This window comes from Convolutriloba macropyga, chromosome 12, assembly GCF_964194025.1.
Source record: "Convolutriloba macropyga chromosome 12, txConMacr16.3, whole genome shotgun sequence".
Taxonomy (NCBI): domain Eukaryota; kingdom Metazoa; phylum Xenacoelomorpha; order Acoela; family Convolutidae; genus Convolutriloba; species Convolutriloba macropyga.
Genome location: NC_134479.1, coordinates 15,281,358 through 15,300,881, shown reverse-complemented (window position 1 = coordinate 15,300,881; position 19,524 = coordinate 15,281,358). Strand labels below are relative to the sequence as shown.

General features: G+C 36.1%; 1 protein-coding gene across 1 annotated transcript in view; it reads right to left on the bottom strand.

The window, feature by feature from the left end:
- Positions 1-18,136: 18,136 nt before the first annotated feature.
- Positions 18,137-19,524, bottom strand: part of LOC142350326 (uncharacterized) — a 46,149-nt gene continuing 44,761 nt past the window's right edge. The window contains exon 11 of the mRNA XM_075402155.1: positions 18,137-18,407. Coding sequence (XP_075258270.1) covers positions 18,155-18,407 — 253 coding nt within the window. The 3' untranslated portion in view covers positions 18,137-18,154. The remainder of the gene's footprint in view (positions 18,408-19,524) is intronic.

Genomic DNA, 19,524 nt, shown 5'->3' with positions numbered 1-19,524 from the left:
AATTTTGTATCCGTAGTTAACAGGTGAAAAATTGAATGATTATTTTTTACTGCAGATTTTACATATTTATGCGGGCAACATTTTTATTGTTCTAATTATGTATTTTAGAATTTATTTTTTTTATGTAGCTTCGTTTGATAACAATCCAAGTTATGGTCTAATCGGATTTTTCCGTAACGCGAAATTTTACTGTTCCTGTGAAACGTAACTGTTAAATTTTTCTGCAAAATACTTTAGTGCTACAACGATTCGTTAAAAAGGAGCTAAACGGTGCATTTGCATCAGAAGTTTGAGCCAGCCAAAGAAATCACAAATAAAAACGTTAAGACTTTTTTAACGCTTTTCGAAAAAAAAAATGAAATTGAATCAGAACGATGAAATATTACTTATATTTTATAATAAAATTTAGGCCTGGTTATCTACCATATGTTGCATTTAGTTCTCATATAACGCAGCCCTATAATGGGACAAATTTTTGCAATAGTCAATCTGGCGGCAAAAATAAAAAAGTGAAGGTTTGTTTAGATTAGTACACATTATGATAGAATGTGTAATTAGTTTCTCATAAAAATTCTCCAAAATTTTGTACAAAGTCGAATAAAAGCAGGTACAAATTACGCAAGAACAATTGTTCACAAGGAAGTTTGTGTTCATTTCTATAAATTTACACAATTATTCTTATTGTCTCGTCATATGAAAGCAAATGAAACTGTTTTCAAAACTAAACAGAGATTTTTGCTACAATTGAATTCAATAAACTGATATCAGACATCACAACTCACGCTTTCATTTCTCGCCATAATTTAACCTAAACACGAGCTGTTCTCAAAAAAAACTTTTACATGAATGAGGTTGGCTATCGAGAATTATAATTTTATATAAAGTTGGGGCCTTTAGTTTAACCACTGATCTTTCCTGGCGTGCTTTTATTGTTTTATATTATCTGTTATTTACATAAACTGATTTAGTTGTTGACAATCGATTATGGATAGGCTTTTCACAAAAATCAGACCACCGAGTTCACACATTAAGTTTTCTTTCACAGAAACACTTTTTATCTCAAATAACTGTCCCTCAAAGTCTAACGGTAATATGAAAATTCTTGCTGTGCAACACTTTTATCAACAGTTATTTCAGCTGATTAAAATCTAAAAAAATGCAAGCGATCAAAATACACAAATGGCATTTTTATACAAAAATGATTAGATGCATCTACCAAAGCTCTATTGCCTTGAAAGTGATAATTTGGTTTCCGGCGGCGGTTTTTTTCAGTTTTAAATGTATTCAATTGATAGTAACTTTTTTAAAAAAAGGTTAAAGTGGATGTTCTTTGGCGAAACAAACGAAAAATTATGAAAATTGTGCAAAAAATTGTTTTCCATGTTATTTTATGAATACAAAAAAACCTGCAAAATCAATACGACGTTTTAACAGACAATTAGTATTTCATGAACTCTTCAATTCCCTCTGAATTTAATTTATCCCTAACTATCGCTTAATTTAGCTGCTTTAACTAAGGATAAAGTTAGCCATGATGGATTTTTAGGTCTTTTTCACGTGTTATGATCCGCAAAAATTGTCAACAATTTCTGCAAATTTTTAAAATTTTGAAGTTTTTACCAAGACGATACCTATCATTGCCAAGAATTGCAAGTATCAAAAAATGTGTACTCAACAAAAGATGAGTTTGTTGGAAACGAAAGGAAAAGTTAAATCTTTTCTAATTAGCCAAACTTTGTGGGTTTTTGCTTTCTGTGAATTTCACTAATCTATAATATAGCATACAAAATACCATAGTATTGAAACTTAAAATGTCATACATTCACTTTCAAGCGGCTTTTCCATTTTCTCAATGAACAACAATGCGGGTTCTTTTTAATCTCAAATCTGGGCAATATTTGAGTTTTTTTTCACTCTCATCAAGTGAGCTGTCTGAGCTCAAATATCCTAACACTTCATTTGGTGTTTATAGGAATTTTCGGAGATTAGCAATTTCACGTGGTATGTTTTAGACTCTTTGAATCAAAGTCAAAAACAACGCTCAAGCCATCCAAAAACTTTTATACTTCATGCTGAAATTTGACCAGCACTTGACCCATCCTTGGCAAGGCATGCTAGATCGCGAGTTATATACAATTAATATAAAATATAGAGTGTAACAAAGCAAAGTGAACAATTGATTCGTTTCTAAACTAGCCAAAACTTGATTGCAAAATGGGTTGTAGGATTAATCATTCTAATGCCACAATCTAAAATGCCATGCAACAACTTTGGAGAGGTTTTTACTATTTTGTTTTCTAGTAACAACAGCGCGAGCGCTTGTAGATTTTAAATTTGGGCAATCCTTGAGCTCTTTTAAATCTCTTCTGGTGAAGTTTGCGAAGTGCTCGGGTATCCTTCATGTATTCACGATGGAGATATTTGCCCGGAACGACTTTCAGGTCGTGATCAGTATTTCTCCAGTGAAATACACGTGAAGACATGTTAAGACTTGTTCAAGACGTGTCAAGTCTAAATCAAGTCTCGGCCAAGACTTGGCAAGCCTTGAGTCAATTCTAGGCCAAGACGTGAAAAGTCTTGAGTCATGTCTTGATTACAGAGCAGGTAGACAAAGTAGAGTATTAAGACAAAATTATTTATAAAAAATGCTCATCAAAATTTGCAGGAAATTTTTTAAAAAATTACGAGAAATTTGCTATATCATTGCTATTATCATATATTTACCTTAAAATCAAAGTTTTACAATGGGCGGGAAAAAGTGATCATGACTGGTATCTTTGGGCGGTGTCAGAATTTTTGTCATTCTCTATCAATCGAACTTTGTGGAAGTGCTCGTGCTTTCTTGTGCTTCTTTTTTCACTTTGGAGAGTTTTGGTGCCCAGCCATCGTAAATTGCGACCTTTTTCTTTCATTACGAAACAAAATTAAACCAAAATTAAAATCTGTGCTCAATACCTGACCCAAGACTTCTCAAGTCTTGGCCAAGAGTTTTCAAGACTGGTCATGTCTTGGCCAAGAATTGCGCGATCCTTGTCTTGTCTTAGCCAAGACTTGATTCGAGACCTTCCAAAACCTAAAACGTGATTTGAGACGTGCCAAGTCGAAAAAGTAACATGATCAGAAATTTGATACAGTACTGATTCAAGACTTGCAATTTCACTAATCCAATACTGATAACAACTTGACGTTAAGTCCGGGTGGAGATATGCATTATCAATTAGTGGCGAATGAATTCAAATCAGAATCAAAGAAAACAACGATTAAAAAATTAAAACAATCAATTAAAGTCTTATCAAATGTTGGCAAGACCTGCAATTTCTTGGCCAAAACTATTTCACGAAATGCCCATTTCTCGGCCAAGACTACTGAAAAAGTTGTTTAGAGCTGTTCTTCCGGGTCAAGGTTTGGTCAAAAAGTAATGCCAGAATAGCTGTGAATAGAGGTGAAAAAAAATTTACCGCAAAGCGCCCGCATCTTTTAGCATTGAATGTGGTGAATTTTTGTAAGATTTGCGGTTTATAGCGGTGAAATTTTTTTCACCGCCTTCACTGGACTTCTTACAAAAAAGAAACCGCCGTTTACGGGTTTGGACCTCTCACCAACTCCATGTCAAAATTTTTTTATTCCACTGCGCCATATGTCACTTACTCCAATGTTATTTCATGTGAGTTTAGGATAAGAGTTGAATTTAGCGTTTATTATTTGCAAGATTTTCAATTTTACCAGTGAAATTTTTTTCACCGCATACTGGTTACGCTGAAAGTTTTTTTCACCGCAACCGTTTTTTCACCGCAATCTGCTGGTAGCGATGAAAAATTTTCTTTCACCGCTTAAGAAATTTTAGCCGCGATTTTTTTTCACCGTACAAGCGGTGAATAGAATTTTTTCATCGCTTAAAAGACTCTTTCACCGCATTCATCTCAATGAGCGCAAATCTTACACTTTTTATTCAAATTCACCGCAGATCTTACATCTTTTAACGATTTTTAGCGGTGACACCTCGACCCGGGGTATAAAGTGACATCATAAGAACTCTGTTACACAACTAACCTAAAACATACAATTTTATTGAATCACCACTGATTAAGAATTGACGTTGACTACTGTACTTTTTCTCAAACGAATCGACAAATCGATTTCTAGTTCTGTACTTTTTGCAATTCCTATCACAAAAATCGATTTTGCGGAGCTGTTTGACAAACTGACTTTTAAATTCGAAAGTTATTTTTCTTTTGATTTACGTTGCTTTTTTCTGATTCAAATAATTGCTTCTTTCACAAAACCAATTAAGTCTGTCATCTCCGGGATCTAATGCTAATAAATATCAGTAATGGGCAAATCTAATAGGAAGTCTAATATAACGGATTGAGAACTATGATCATATTTTACACTCGGTGCCTGAATCCAGCGATTGGCCATCTCAGCTTGCAATTGTTCCCCAGATCTTAGACAACTTTTTGACAGACTCGTAGGGCTTGTATTTATACTTATTCAGTACTTGAAAATGAATAAATCTTTCTGATAGACTTGTCCAGTTTTGACTAAAAATTAGGCCCAGAGGCTCTTTTTTTATATAAATAGTTTTTATCTGAAGGATACATCATTTTTTTGCACATGCATCCCATATTTGCAAGCGTTCGGCTTTTGTAGTTCTTTCCTTGTGGTTTTTTATGAGTTCTTAAACTAGAAGACTGTCCGATTTGCAACAAAATTCGCAAATAATTACTCTTCCGCACATGCAGCAAAAATTGTTAATAACACATTTAATTATTATTGTTTATTTTTTTCACGAAATGGCTAGAACCATAATGTGAACAAAAAATTATGATCAACAAAAGCTTTTAAAAGATCAGCAATCAGCAATGTCTTATGCCTTCATTTTCCAAGATTGATTTTTTCTTTTTATGTTTTTCGAGTTCGTCATTTTTTTGTTGCGTTTTACGTCATAGAACTTTGTCTACGAAATGCTGTGTCTTTTTTGATATATAGGAACACAAACTTTTCTTCGCCCTCTTCGTTTTCACCGCCATTTTCTTTCTTGACCGCCGGAACCAAATAAGCGTCTCCGAGATTCGATTCCTCGGACGTTTTCAGGACCTTAGTCGGAAACTTCCACTCCATTTTGGAGGATGCTTTCCACTTTCCACCTGAAGCTTCCGTCAGAACCACGACTCGATTAGAAGCTATCGACCACAGAAGAAGTTTAACATGGCTCACAACAGTCACGTGATCAATTGTTGCCAAAAATAACATTTTTGATGTCAAATTTTCGAAGGTGTTGTTCGATGCGTTTATGCACCAAATTCCGCCGCAATCGCCGGCAACGCAGAATATATTGGAATGATGTGTGGTCATCGCTTTGGGTGGATTTTGGCACGGAATTTCAAACTTTGAATCGTGGCTGAATTTGATCACCTTTTTTTCGCTTTCCCAGTAACACCAGCAAACATCGTCGTCAAAGGAATACGGGCAAATAAAGTTTTCATGATAGGGTCTGAAAACTTGAATCAATTTTCCTTTAACTTTCGAGTCTTCCTGTTGAATAGGGAACACATAAGTTGCCTTTTTGCAAATTAGAATCAATCCCCCCTTTATGATGAATAAAGACAAGACGTTGTCATCGAATGGTTGAGACAGAACTTCTTGATATTCGAGATCTGCGTCATCTTTTTTCATTTGTTCGATCACCAGTTTTGAATCTTTAACTGTTACTTTATGATCAGAGCAATAGAACTCGCTACACAAAGCTGATATTAGTTCCGTAAGGTTCAGGTCAGGTTTGGTTTCAAAAAGTTCTATCGCGTCTTCTTTAAATTTGTTCGCCAAAATTTCGAACACTTCAAAATCAACATCGACATGATTTTCTTCGACCACTTCGTCGGGAGATTTTGTTAAACTATAATCGAAAGAACTAATAAATTTTGCGCCGTTGTCAATTTTTGCGAATAATTCATCTTTTATCTCTTCTAATTTTTGCGAAATTAGTTGTTTCGAAGGATCGCTTTCTTTGTTTTGATTCGCATGCAAATCAGAAACTACGGAACCCATTTTTTCTCGTTTTCCTTTTTTGGTGAGATCTGAGTAAATTTCAGTTTATGATATCAGGTTATAATATAGCAGTTTAGCATTTTAGCTACAGCGAACTCTTGCTGTGTACGACAGGACAACTTTACAAAATGTTTATTTAACCTTGATGTTGTATGTGAACAAATAATAAATTAAAATGCATTTCCTGTTTATGTCTTTAAAATCACAGGTTATGCTATTTTGAGAATACACATCATTACCAATGATCTTAACATTTTACCATCAAGTTTAAACTTTAAGTTGTTGTCTAAGTAACTAAAGAGTGACAGCTATTTTCTGAGCTTAGATTTAACAAATGTTGACAATGCAATTTTATTGCCCCGTTAAAGGTTACATCACAAAATAATATAGGAAAAATGCAAACAAAACTGCGGTAAAATAATTCTTAAGGTTGACACCGTTGAAAAACGGACTGTAATAACCCAGATTGAGGTCCAGATCCAAAGGAACTATACACTTACAAAGTTAATTTCCGAATCTGTTGTTAGACGCAGTCTGATCGTCAGCAACAATATCTTCTTCTTCCATTGTGTTGGGTTCACGACTTTAAAGAGGAATAAAAGCGTTAAAAAAGAAGTAAAAAAAATCAATTTCTCAAAATTTACGGAATAACCAAATGGTATTTTACAGTAGAATTTAGGGATTTACAGGAGAGATCTGATAAATAGATCAAGAAGGTGATTTGATATCGGAGATGAAAAATGACTTAAAAATCAGCTGTATTTATATCCATTATCAGTGCGAAAAAGTCATACAAAACTAATGTTAACACCAAGATTAATAGTACCAATTTGGCTTGCTTTTGCAAATTTCCCAGAAATCAGCCGAAAAGGATACCATATCTAGAAAGCATTTGGTCTTTTCTAAAGAACCAATAGCACTTCGCGTGGTATAAAAACCATTCAATACATGCTGGGAAGAATTTACGTCATATAATCTAACTCTAACAATAACTATCTACAATTATCAGTTTGAATTGAGTATTGATTCACAGCACTATTTCCTGGAGATTCATATCATTGTCGGTTTGTTGACTTGAATCAATTTACTCTTGTTTGATTAACTATTAAGTTAAACTCTCTAATTTTTCTAACTAAGCTTAAAACCATAGTTTGTGTCCAAATTCTAACACCCCCCACTCACACTTGAGCTGACTGCGTAGAGTTTGCTCTGTTCAAAACCGTTCTGAATGTTTCCGTCTTCGATACGGTTAAGGATTTTCTAAAGATGTCCAGTGCCATTTTGTCATAAGGATTGCAGTGAAATGAAAAATCCCATCTTCTGTCTTTTCTCGAACGAAATGTTTTTTTTTGTGTATCAAAATATTTGCACTTTTTGTGCTTGAATGAGTTTCGGTAAAGTCTGATTCAACTCTGATTGTCCTCTACAACTGCTATCGGCTGTTTCTGTTGGACACAAAAATCCTTTAGAAGTTGCTTCCAATGCAGTGCTTCTTGAACTACTGCCGCCATACCCTGGTATTTTGCAACTGAGGAGGAAAAAGCAATTGCAGTTTGCATAGCATGAGTCGGCTTAGTATGAAGTAGTAGCCCGTCCTTGATTTTCCGTCGTTCTCATTGCCAGACCAGTCTGCATAACTTTTCTACGCTAAATCATAACTAACCTCTTTTTATGTAAGAGAGTTTGAAACCTCCTGAAGCTTGAAGATATTTTTCCGCAAAGCCAGTGTTGATTGGTGGGTTGCATTCACTTGTCTTGAAAGACTATTAACTGTGAACATGATATCCGGCTTTGTTATTTTTGCCATATAAAAAGTGATCGAACTAAGCGTCTTTGAATCTGTTAACCCACTTCTTCGTCTCCGTTCTGTGCTGGCCGATATTCAAGACCAAGTCAGTTGGAGTTCTTGAGGGTATTGATTGATCCACTTGAAAGCCTTCAGGCATTGTTTATATTTTGCGCTTTTGGACCACCGTGTTTTGACCTCCTCTTGTTAATTTGCGAGGCCGAAAAACCAGTGCAGAGTTCTTCTACCTTCGATGAGGAATTTTGCTTCAACTGTTTTCTTGACATCGGAGACTACTGTCACGCTTCAAAGTGCTGCTATGATGTCGTAAAATTAAATCAAAATGAATCTGTGACCATTTGTCTCTGTTGTCGCAAAAAAGCAATGATCATTCAAGCTTCTGTTGAACCGCCGTCTCAGTAGATAGCTCCTAAACTCATTGTATTAGTTGTTATCAGCCTATTTCATACCAGAAATTGCTTGATTCAGTCAACATGCTAAGTTATCTTCATCTGATCCATCAGATTCTCAAACTTATGTGGCTGGTCTTGATGCGCTTTTTCCTCTAGTTGTGAGTGCAAGAGGCCCCCTTGAAATCAAACTAGTGTATCACTTGGACCTAACTTGCTGATAGCTGAACTAGGATCCTGAATGCCTCTGGCTTACAGGTAAGCGAGAAGTTTCAAAGCTGTCCAGTCCTTTCATTTAATTGAAACCTTTCGCCACATAGCGTGCTTTGCTTTTATCGACTTGACCATTGGGTCCAAATTTCATTTGTAGACCCTTTGCTCGGTGTTACGACCTTGTCTGTGGTTGGTCTTGCTAAAGCACAAGTCTCGTTGTCTTGGAGTACCTTTACCTCGTCCTTCTTTACCCGCTACCACTGGATGCAACCATCAGCTTGCTTGGCGTCGAACTCCCTTGGGTTCTACATTTTCATCCTCAGATGGAACAAGAAGGGTTCTGACTGCTCAAAAATTGCAGATCATCCATTGCTCGTGTTCCTTTTCTGGGCTTTGCTCTGTCCGTTTGCTTCAGAGCATCATCATTTAGGCCAACCGTTTCCTACTGTGAGAAGTAAGAAGTATTACGTGTCACTGTCTTCTAGTGACTTTCAGTCTCTCAGTTTCCCTCCTGATGCAGCAGAGTTTTCATCTAATGCTGCTTCCTCAACATCCGAGGTTTGTTTTTCAGTGACCTTTCCTGCTCCGTCCCTGTTTATTGTCATCAATTTGGTGACCAATATTTGGCTGCCAGAAAACGAGATGCTGTGACCCCACACCTAGTGGGCTAGGTATCTCTGAGTTGACAAGAATTGAGCGAGAGATCACATCTCGGGCTGCTACCAACTTGTGTGAGTTATGAACACGAGATAGTTTTTGTCACCCTCAGTGCAACCCACAATCTTTCCTACTAGTCCTTTGGGTTCAAGTTTGCTGCTTCTCTTTCTCACTTTCTCCTCCTCACGAAGACTGTGCATTCAAACAATGATAGTTCACTAATTGAAAGCTTAGGTTTCACAGCTCGCATCTGCTCTGCTGGGCATCGGTCTTCTTGTCTGACAATCAAATTTTTCATTCTCGCTGCGTGGTGAATTGTTGCTACACGCATCATCTTGGGAAGTTCTGAGTCAATGAGCTAACGTTCTGCCATCTTCAGCAACGTCGTGTTGCACCTGTCATATAACCCGTTTTGTCGTGGCGTATCCGGTATGATCTATTCTTGTAGAACAACTGCGTCTAAGCAGTACCTCTTGAAGTGCTCTGAGAGCAAATTTTGTGCATTGTCTTTTCTCTTCCTAATTGGCGTCCCCACACTCAGAGCAAATTTCTCCGGGCAGACCAGTGTTTTTTTCTTTGTCCTAAGCAGGTTGAGAATAACAATTTTTGTCAATTGGTCTACAAACAATACACTGACCTATCAAGTCTGTAAACAATCTCTCCAGTGTCTCCTCTGCTTGGATGGGGTTACCGTCACTCTTAGTATTGGAGTCTTTGCGACTTTGGACAATGCGCAATCACTGCATCTTCGAGTTCCCGCACTGTCTCTCGTGCATCCTGGCCACATCCGTTGGATCCAAATTGCCCAACAGTTTATGCCATTTCTTTCATCTGCCAAGTTTTTCGCTGATGGAAGTCGTCTGGAATCCTAGAACGCTGCAGTGTAGGTAAAAGAACATTTTTTCTTGATTTCATTTCACCCTGGTTCTCTTCTTGAGTTTCATGCTGCTGTTTACTTTGTCGAAATTGAAGCTATTGATCCAATCCGTGCATTTTGAGACTGATAGGAAGTTTGAAGAATAGTCACAAAATTTTCCTGAGTTTGCATTGGAAATTCCCCCTGTTTGAGTGTATGTTGATCTTCATTCAGCCTCTTTCCACCACTCGGGTTCCCTGAAATTTCTGACCGCTGTTTGAATGGACACAAGGTTCAGAAACGCATGGATGTATGTCACTATGTGATCTTCACAACCAAGGCTCACCAGCAAACTGGCTGTTTTCCACTGTTTAAGAGCCGCACAGAATTCTCCGTTTGATGTAGCCAATGTTGAACAAATCGAAACAGACTCATGCATGCCCGCGTCTCCTTGTCTCTTGCATGCCCTGTCTAGGTGACCCTTTTCACCAAACTTGCTGCTTTGTCTGTGTTCTTTTGTCGTGCAATCCTTGGTAAAGTAGCCAGGGATCACACACAAAACAGTTTCCTTTGTGGGTCCATTTTAAAATGTTTGCTGATATCACTGATCAACTTTGTCCCTTTTGCTTGTTCTCTGCACTCTTGGAAATTCTTCAACCTTTTCCCCAACTTTTTGAAGCTTGTTGCCAATTTGAAGTTTTTCTGCATAACAAAACTTTCATAGCTCATTGGCAGTCCGTTGATGACCAAGGCATTAAAGAGGGTCACTGCGACTGCTTCTCCTGCTTCTTGTAGCCCATAGAGAAGCTCCTGTGCTCTGACAAAAAGTTGTCTATATTCGCAGAGTCCTGAAGCTTCAATCGTGCCAGCTGGGCCACCAAAAATCACTGATGACGGCATCTTCAGAATTTGAAATCTCTCTTGCATAAACTTACAAGCCTTTGCTCAATCTCCTATGTCATCAATTTTCACACACTCATGTCTCATCGTCATGAGGGTTTTTGCATCTAGAGTCAGTGCCAGATCGCACCACTTAGCGATTCGTTTCTCCTTGATGAAGAAACCTTCTCATTTGCATCCATTCGCACCTTCTGATTCCCAGTTGAGCAGCTTCACTAGTTGATGTTCCATCATACAGTGAACAGGCAAAACAGTTGTGAAAAGAAAAGCTAAAGAGCATATAGCATTGTGACTGTCAACAGCAAATTAGTTTTGTTTTTGCTACTAGTTTTATGACTTAGAAAACTGCTCGGCTCGTAATCTTTTGGGTTATGATATTAGCTCGCGGAATAAAAACGTTTTTAGCGAGGTAAAAAAAATAATTTCTCTACTGTGTTGTCAAGATAGCGGTCAATTTTTCTAATTAATAGGGGTAAAATGAGGCAATTAATATGTTTTTAGTTCATATATAAAGCCGTATTTTTTTGTCAGCCGCTTTCTTAGTGCTGTTGAACATTTTTCCTGGAATCGATTTATCTAAAAAGCTCCACATTATTGAACAATTAAAAATGAAGTGATCGTTAACATGCAATGCCGCATTATAAAATTTCTAGTTTAAAAAATACATCAAGAGTTAGATGCAACAACAATATATCTAAGAATTCATGCGTGCAAAAACAAATAGAGACTAAAAAATAAAAAAGTTTGATTGCTCGGCGAAATTCAATGGTGAACTGCTTTGTTACAACTCTTGAATATTTTTTGCATTGAAAGACTGATGTCGGGTTGAGATCGAATGGTTAACTTTTAAGAACTTCAAATTTCTTGCAAAATATGGTTAACTTGTAAGATTTTGCGGGATTCTTGCAAAAGATGGTGAACTTGTAAGAACTTGCAAGTCGAATGGTTAACTTGTATAAACTTGTAAGTCGAATGGTTAACTTGTAAGAAATTGCAGGAAGAATGGCTAACTCGTCGAGCACAACTCCTATTGTTTAATTCAAATTAGCATTCAGTCATTTAGTGTAGAAAACGCGTTGGTGTTAGTTTCTCTGTTTGGATAACATAATAAAACTCGACCTAAGTAGACGAAATGTTTACTTTTTGAATTTTATCAATTCAAGAAAGATCTTTTTGCAATTCTATCAAAAAATAGTAGATCTCGATTAACTTCTTCGCGTTTGTTTTTTAAACAATGTTCCTAAAGTTTTGACCTTGATTGAATTTTCATATCCGAATATAAGCATTTTCTCAAAATTACTTAGTGAACCTTTATTTTTACACCCTTTTTCATAATTTCAAGTCACAATTTTCCAGAATCTATATTTTTCCAAACATCCGGTTACATCCATGTCTTGCGACGTTTTTTTTACGGTTAATTGCGTGTGTGTTTGTTTGTGTGTGTGTGTGTGTGTGTGTGTGTGTGTGTATGTATGTGTGTGTGCATGTGTGTGTGTGCGTGTGCGTGAACGTGTGTGCGTGTGTGTGTGGTGTTGGTGTGTGTGTTTGCGAATGGTTAACTTGTAAGTAACTTGTCTAATGGTTAACTTTTTAGAGCCTTGTAAGTTGAATGTTTAACTTGTAAAATGCATCGCCTTGTAAGAACTTGCAACAAACTTGCAAGTTCTTACAAGTTAACCATTCAGCCTCGACCCCGTCAGTCTCTTGGGTTTAGAACACAGGAGAGCTTTAATTCTGATTTTAGGAGAACCGTTACCACCCGGGCCGAGGTGTCAACGCTAAAAAACGCAAAATTATGTAAGATTGGCGTTGAATGCGTAGAATTTATGTAAGATCTACGCTTTTCGGAAATTAATTTTCCGAAAAATTAATTTTTTCACTATTTCGAAGCCTATACTCAAAAAGTGAGTAACAAGAAGTCAGAAAAAATCTTTTTTAGTGCTCTTTTACAGTGCAAAATCCAATTCAGACCATTTGGTGATTTCAATTTTTTTTCGAAAAATTAATTTTTTAACTGTTTTGACCCCTATACTGCACAATTGAGAAAAATGAAGTCAGCAAAAAATAACCAATTGCTCTCTTACGGTGCAAAAACCATTTCAGACCGTTTTAAGAATTCAAATTTTTTCCAAAACTTAAAAAAAATTTAAGTTTTTTACCTGTACTTCTCACATAATAATGCGTCGAATACGTTGAAATTATGTAAGATCTAGGCTAAATTCAATGCAAAATATGTAAGATCTACGCTAAAATCAACGCAAAATATGTAAGATCTACGCTAAGTTCAACGCAAAATATGTAAGATCTACGCTTTATAAGGATTGCGGCTCTTACGATAACCAAGGTACGGTGGCGCAATGGTAGTAGAGGCGACAAGTAAACAGGAGGTCAGTGGTTCGAGTCCCATACCCAGACTTCTACGCGTTGATTTTATGTAAGATCAACGCTAAATTCAACGCAAAAATATGTAAGATCTACGCTAAATTCAACGCTAATTATGTAAGATCTACGCTAAATTCAACGCTAATTATGTAAGATCTACGCTAAAATCAACGCTAGTTATGTAAGATCTACGCTAAATTCAACGCTAATTATGTAAGATCTACGCTAAATTCAACGCTAATTATGTAAGATCTACGCTAAATTCTACGCTAAATATGTAAGATCTACGCTAAATTCAACGCTAAATATGTAAGATCAGCGGCAACTAGCGTTGACAAGTCTGAAAATTCACCGCCATTTCTTACATAATTTTGCGTTTAATGCGTTGAATTTTTGTCTTTAAATTCAACGCATTCAACGCAAAATTATGTAAGAAAATTGCGGTGAATTTTCCGAATTGTCAACGCTAGTTGCCGCTGATCTTACATAATTTTGGCCACATTCCTCGGCCCGGGCATATTTCTCACTCTTAATTAAGCGCAATCCATTAATGGTCAAGTGGCTGGGTAGTGCAGCTTTTGTTTATTTTGAAGAAAAGGTTGGTAGTTTTGGAATTCAACAGAAGTCATTTCACAGTAGATTTACACCTGTGAAATTAAAAACGTTGTGATAAGTTTAGCAATTGTATAGCTTTTCTCTGTCTTGGAATATATATAATACCTTTCTGATTTCGATGGATTGCAGAAATGAAACCTCATATAGTTTGGTTTCTGTTACTGAAATGTAATGGCAGAGGAGCTATGCGACTGTGGACTTGTCAGAATTGGACGATGACACTTTGATTACAGGAAATGGGATCACACTGTTTCTCTTCTGCAACTCCTAAAATGAAATACCGACTACAAAAACTTTCGATATCAAACGCAGGAAAATCGTTGGGATGTTCGATTTTAGTTTGAGAAAAACTACTACAGCCCTCCCCAAATTTCTTTTCCGTATCATCGGCATGTTCAGTTTTCAACCGCAAACACATTTTCGAGTCTTCGCTTTTCAAGCGTAGGAAATCATAGACGTCCATTTTCAAACGCAGGATTTTGTGGGCATTTTTGATTTGGAGCTGAGAAAAGAATCGATGTGTTTGAGTTTTATCGTTTCCAAACGTTCATATCATACTCCCTGAGAGTGGATTATTGAACTGATTTTCCCGCAAATATGCCAAATGCTTGAGAAACCTCAGTTCATAAGTTGTATATTTGTTCAATTATATTTGTCAGAATGCGAGGAACAAAAGTTAAATAATTGTCTTCCTCGATTAAAGTAATTTTCTCGGAGAAATATAACCGAAATTGCTGATAATAATTCCTGCCTCGGCTTTCGACCTATTTAAAGACAGAAACCAAGATTTTGTTAACAAAAAAGTTCCTCCTTCTCGTCTGGATGACTTGGAAAAACTATAGACACAAAAATTTTAAGAGGCTAAAGGACACAATTATGCATCTCAGAACCATTCCAGATGGTAACAGTAATGAAATTCACAAAAAGTCCTTTCTTACTTCTCTCTGAAAATTAGTATCTTGTAGGATATACCTACACTTATACCAAATAAACATTACCTACGCTTAAAAAAATGACCACGAGCTTTTGTCGCACCAGAACGTAAACATCAAACAACAAACTGGACGGATGCGAATAACAGATTTTAGCTCGACAAGAGAATTTGCGACTATCATTTGGGTAGGTGTCAATTGCTGATAATTGAATTGAATTGAATCAAATCCTACTTTCAATGAGTTCTATGATTTTTCGCCTGCAGCGAATAGGTTTGAGGAAGCTGTCCAAAGAAGTAAGGTTGGCTAAGATCATTTATTTTAAGACTTTGGAAACAGAACAAACCGACGATTTCAAATGTTTTAAACTAAACGCACCGACATTTTTCTTTCCTTTCAAACCAAACATAATGATGTTTTCTTGCCTTTTTTATTTCTAAAGTGATGATATTGAGGGAACCTAAGAGGAACAGATATGAAAAAAAACAAATTCCCATGCTGTTTGAAAGAAATTGGCGTACGATTAACAAAAAAGCAACAAACTCAAGCCACTAAATGACTCTATGAATTTTCTTATTAGAAGACTGTTGATACGTGCGAACAGGGAGACTAAGAGGCAAGAAAAACTCGAAACTGGAAAGAAAAAATAATATCTCTTACGGACACAGTTCAATCGGTTGCAAAAACAGTTAGCAAGAAAAATAATTTGTAACAATTTGTCAAAACAAGAATCAATTCAAACTTAAACTCAACAAATTGTTTTGAAGCAGAAGCATTGTTTCTCATAAGCCTTCAAAATAACAACAAGTACAGGTACGACTAAAAAGATTCACAAATAAGTTACGAAGACACAAAAACTTTTAAACGTTAAAAGCATCAACTATTAACAGAAAAATTGCTTATGACAACCTTCCCTAAATTAAACATCATTTTTTTGAAAGGGCAACAACAACAAATGCGCCCAAATGTTGATCAGTATAAAAAGATCAATTTTTTGTTATGAAAAGTTTCGAACTCAAAAAAACATCAATCAAAACATAAAACAGTGAAAACTAGCGTTATTTTTTCGGGAAAAATATGAGAACTTCCATGAATGCGACAAATTTACAAGTTGAATATCTGAAGAACAATTGAAAATTTCACAATTATTTTCTCATTTCCATCCCTTGGTCTGTATTTAACCACTGAAGTTGTTAAATAATTGCAGTCGTACGACAGCAAAAAGCCAATGAAATCTTTCATTACACAGAATGTCCTGTGACAACAAGAAGAAAATCAAGTATCGACTTGATTTTCTGTGAAATTTTATTTTAATTTTCCGAGAAATCTTTCTTCAAACGCCATTATCATGTGCACTGGAAAATAATATGTGTTCAAATGCGCCACTTTCAAGAGCAATTAAACCTCTCGTTGAAATGATATTGTCACAAAAGACTAAGTAACCCATAAAGACAAACAAATATAAAAAAACCAAAAAATTGATCGACACTTCTTTGTATCAAAGTCTTCAATCCGTTAGTAGAAACTTGAATCACTAGAAGATCAACTATTGCTTTAAAAAACTCCTCATTAAGAATAATCACCATGTTGACAGAATTAAGTTTAAGAAGGTGAGAAGCTTTAAAAATTCACAAATAATTTTTTCAATCAAAATATTCAATAGCTAATGGCCATTAGCTAATACACATTAGATTTTCTATAATGCACAGAAGAGCAGTCCCTTCCTTAATGTGAATAAGCTACAATTTGACAGGAATAAAGATAAATATGGCAATTTTACAAATTTCATTGTTAATTTTTAAAAAAGTACTTCCAAATTCTTATGAACCATTAAGAATAAATTTAAAACATCAGATAAGTTCATTAGACTCTCAATAGATAGCTAATTGGAATTTATATATTAAGTCAAACGACTAAAAACATCAAGTGCTAGTAAAACTCAAGAGTTCATATAACGTTTACCGAAAACATTTTGAGGGAGCCATAAAAAGCTTGAGATTTGCTGTGATGGCAGTTTTTTGCTCATTGAACCTCATTTGAACTTACCTGTGATTTTTAAGTAATTAAACGTTATTGAAAACAGTCTTGTTTGTAATGGGGATGAAAACAGTGTGCAAAGGGATTATTAAAAGGACAGTGCCCCCAATAAAATCTGAATCACTTTTGACTGTAAAATCCACAAAGAGACCAAAAATGGCATTGTTATTGCTGCGCAGCTGTTAGAAATCGTACTTGTTCCAGATATTTTTGTAATAGAAAATCTGACGGAAAAAATGAAACATTAAAAATAATTAGTTCATTTTGCAAAAAAATCGAGCTAAAGGGGGGAAAGCTCGGCAAAATATTAGTTCGGAACACTTTCACAGGTACCAGATGTAAAAGTATCCCTCATATGTGAAACAAAATAATTTGTCATCAGTTTCTATGTCTGTAATACCAATAGATTGAGACGCAGTGGAATAATGAGAAAATCGACCGGCGAAAATTGATTGAACAAAGACCAGCTGAGCATATAGTTCTCCCCCTCCCGGCACTAAGTTGAGGGACGGAACAATAACAAGAAGAAATGAGCCTACTGAGCTGAACTTTGAGGAAGGGAGAGCAATGAGCTCCGTTTCTGTAAATCAATAAAATTTGTCGAAAACCACTTGTGACCCCAGATTGATCAGACTAAATTTTGCGACTTATTTCTGAGAGTTCGATAATACTTATTGTCCTTAAATTCATTGGCAAGTATTGGAATAGCTTAATATAACCCTGGTTAGGCCCTGACTTATTGTCCAAGAAAAAACGTTTGACTGACTTCAAAAAGGAGGCTCGACCGCATTTTTTAGTCATTTTTAGTCATACCCCTCTGTCTTGAAGTTTAAAGTAACCTGATATCATTAGTAAAAATGACATAAGTTGAAGTCTAGACCTGGGACTTCAAATCTCTACAGGCATTGAATCATCATTCTCAATCTGTCTAAAACATATCCGTTACTTGTAGATTCGCTTCAAACAAAACTCCCATGTAGACTGTCTTCAAAAGCTGAAGTATTCCCCTGCCTAACTCAAAAGCAAATTCAGTACTGAATCAGAGTAAAATTCAGAAATTGTCGGTACTGATTCAGGCTCTGATTCAGGTCACATTTCGCTCCGAATTCCTCTGATTGAGAGCATGATATAGATCCTGAATCAGACTCTGATTCAGACTTTGATTTTTCTCTGATTCAGACTCTGAATCAGGCTCTGAGTCAGTGCCGGATCTTCTCTGAATTAGGGAAAATTCATAACTATGTTCATGCCATTGCTTTCGCTCTCAGGTCCTTAAAAATATAAATTCATACAATACCAATTCAACTGCAAACTCAATTCAACAATTATATGATTTAGACAATTTAATTCCACTGGAGCTGATAGAACTTGTATATTCGACATTTTTCAGGACTCTGTCTGTTGAGTTGGACACCAGGTTGCTTCTGTTGTAGAATGCACTGTTGCCAGATGAAGCCAATGGCATTGTATATGGTGGAATATTGAAACAGGTTGCGTTGGTTAGAAGATTCGAATACATCAGAATGTCATCTCCACGATGGTGAACTAGTTTTTTAGTACGCGGGTGAAACCTAAGTAAAAGCAATTGGTAATGACTTTCAAAAATTGGGCATCAAATTTTCAGATACTTTGGCAGCAAATTTTCGTCCAATAATCGGATAACAGAAACCCGTTTGTGACAGTGAAACAAAAAGAATTAAATATAGTCAACTAGCAAATATTGAATTCAACTTTATCACCCAGGTCTGCAGGCCAAAATGAATACGGCTCAGAATGTCTCGTGACAAAGTGTCCTCTGGTCAGACTTTTGCGTACTCGATTGAAGTGTTTTTGCGTTTGAAGGGAGCTAGAATTTATCTCTGCAGAGAATTTATCATGATCAGAGTATGTCCATTTAATTGTCCAGGGGTCTTTTTTGCAGTCGCTTTTTATTCCAATGCTATGCCCTTATCCGAAAACTGGGGATGTCTTGCATAATCCTATATAAAGAATTCCATAGTACGCAATATAAATTGAAAGTCAGTATCATTATACACCCTAGTCAATTATCGACGGTTATCTTGCAACAATTTTGCGCTATCGTTCAATAGTCTTATGAGGTAGTGTATAGTCTTGTAAGAGCTCATGTAACATCTTTCAAGTTAACTGTTAGTAGTATATAATACCTACGTAAAGAAAGGGGGGTTATCATTCGACTCTTAACCATAGGATAATAGGTAGTGGCGGTTAAGTGGGAATAGGATAGGCGGGATAAAATCTTTCCGCCGCTGTTTATATCCCTCTCCTATTCAATCTTTCCTTTTTGAGTCTTGCCGCTTTTGTTTCCCTTTAACTTTGCTTTCTGTCTCGCCGCTTGCTTTTGATTTCAAAACACTCAAACAAATTAAATTAAAACCAAATTTCACACTGAATGCAAAATCAATACTGGTTCAGTTTTGCGTGTCTTTCTCTGGGGAATTAAATTTAATTATGCACTCTAATATCGCCTTGCAGTTTTGCACACTGGGCCCTCTGACTCGCTTTCACTTATTTCTTCTGCCTCAAAATTAATGAATGGATTATCGGGCGTAGAGTTTTCTTCAAAACTGGCATCGAAATCAACGATATCGCTACTTTCAATATCCGAATCATTTATATTCTGAGCAGCGGCAAAACCGGGGTCTGGTGGTTGCCATGTGTTGGAGCTTT